This window comes from Sinocyclocheilus grahami, unplaced genomic scaffold, assembly GCF_001515645.1.
Source record: "Sinocyclocheilus grahami isolate Dianchi unplaced genomic scaffold, SAMN03320097.WGS_v1.1 scaffold5924.1, whole genome shotgun sequence".
Classification (NCBI taxonomy): Eukaryota; Metazoa; Chordata; class Actinopteri; order Cypriniformes; family Cyprinidae; genus Sinocyclocheilus; species Sinocyclocheilus grahami.
In genome coordinates, this window is record NW_015510487.1 from 10,162 (window position 1) to 12,030 (window position 1,869).

At 36.9% G+C, this 1,869-nt stretch overlaps 1 protein-coding gene across 1 annotated transcript in view; it reads right to left on the reverse strand.

The window, feature by feature from the left end:
* Positions 1-1,111, reverse strand: part of LOC107577397 (protein sidekick-2-like) — a gene marked incomplete at both ends in the record, with an annotated part of 4,219 nt that extends 3,108 nt beyond the window's left edge. The window contains 2 exons of the mRNA XM_016263481.1: positions 603-706; positions 910-1,111. Of these exons, the coding sequence (XP_016118967.1) occupies positions 603-706; positions 910-1,111 (306 nt within the window). The remainder of the gene's footprint in view (positions 1-602; positions 707-909) is intronic.
* Positions 1,112-1,869: the final 758 nt, after the last annotated feature.

Consider the following 1,869-nt stretch of genomic DNA (forward strand, 5'->3'; position numbering starts at 1 on the left):
TCTATTTATTATAAACTATTTATATCTATATTTTGGAAAGATAGGGGTGTTTTTATCTCACAAACAAGACTTGTTAGTCCTCAAATTGAATAAAACACTAATTTATTACAGCGTGCCAGAGGAACTAAATGACACTGCTAAGCATTTGTTAGTAAACAGTAATTAATTTGTTCAGTTTCAAAATAATTTAATTAAGCGTCTCCCAAAAATGTTTTTGTTACACTGTTTTACAGAACATATAAGATGCTGACTTCAATGTTGGTCATAACAACCCTGCTGAAAAATGCAGTTTAAAGCAGCCTACTGTAAGCTGGTTCTCCCAACCTGCACAGGTTGGTCTGGTTTGCAGATTTTAGAGGGGTTTGGGGTACTTAGCCGGTTAGGCTAAAAGACCAGCTGCCTGACCAACTAAAGACTAGGTTGGGCAGTCTTGAACACCATCTAGAACATTTGAAATGCTTACGATGCCTTGCAATGTCTAGACAAGCAGCTCACTAGGTTTTGAAACAGAGTGTGCAAATTTGTGGGAATGGGCAATTGATATCGGCTGAATAAAACATTGATAAAGAGTACAAGAAGAGGGAAGGGTTAAATGTTCTAACCGTCCTGTAGTGTTGTAATGGCTTCACTCTCTTCACTGTAGTCACTGTCTCCAATATCATTAGTGGCCTTCACTCTGAACTGATAGGAGGTGAAAGGCTTCAGTCTGAAATAAAAATCAGTCACACAAGTCAAAACACAGGCCACTGCTCAGAATATGCTTTGCGTAAAGCCAGTATAAAGTTACAATGACTAACAAAGTAACGTCACTTGTTAATGGAAAATCTGTGCTGTGAAGAACTGTGACTTTATGCACGAAGGACTTTTGAATCAAATCACACAAAACTTCCCAGCAGATGTCTTTTGTACCTGTCAACAATGTAGGAGCTGGACTCGTGGCTAACAGACGCAGAATGAATGGTCCAGTTCTTCTCAGGCAGCTCTCTGACCTGAACCGTGTAATACCGGACAGGAGATAAACCGTCACTGCCGGGTTCCCATGACAACAGCACACTGCGCGCCAGTACATTTTCCTGCGGGACTGTGGGCCGGCTGGTGGGCTGTGGCCGAGCTGGGGGTCAAAGGTCAAGCATAAGCACACTTAAAACCTTAAAGCCAATAATCAAACACATTCCTATCATTTTTGTGAATCCATTTGTTTAACGTCAATCATTTATTTGAACAGTTCATATAAACGATTCACTAGACCCTTCACAGAAGGCAAAATATTGAAACGTTTGTAACTCTATACTATCTATTACGTTTTATCTTGTTTTATGAACTGCATTGAATCTGATACATGAAAATGAATTTAAAAATGATCATCTCAAAGCTATATTCAAATTTTTGTCCATAAAATTATCTTTAGAATGTGTTTGTCCCCTTACCCTGATACTAGTAATAGCAAATGACAATTTAAATAGCTTCTATTTAGTTTTTAATATATTGAAGCTCATTTAGTTGAGCTACTTTTGGTTAGCAATTTTAATGTAGCAAACTACTTTTTCAAATAGTAACTTAATTGTGTAACTACTTTAAATTATGAGTAACTTGTAGCCTGGAAAGCTAGCTTTAAATTATCATCCCAACCATAGTTGTATGTGTGCAGTCATACAATATTATCACTGCTTCACTGCACACTTATAATCCTGCAGAACATGGTTAATGTTTTAAAAAATACATTCGATTATGGAGAATTTATGACTCTAATATTACATTATATAAGCACACTTTACGGGTCAAAACCTCTAATATCTACGTTGGATCAGTGAACTGCATAAATAATCCAAAGTCTGATTATAATGCTTTGTAAGAAGAATGTGCCTTTGC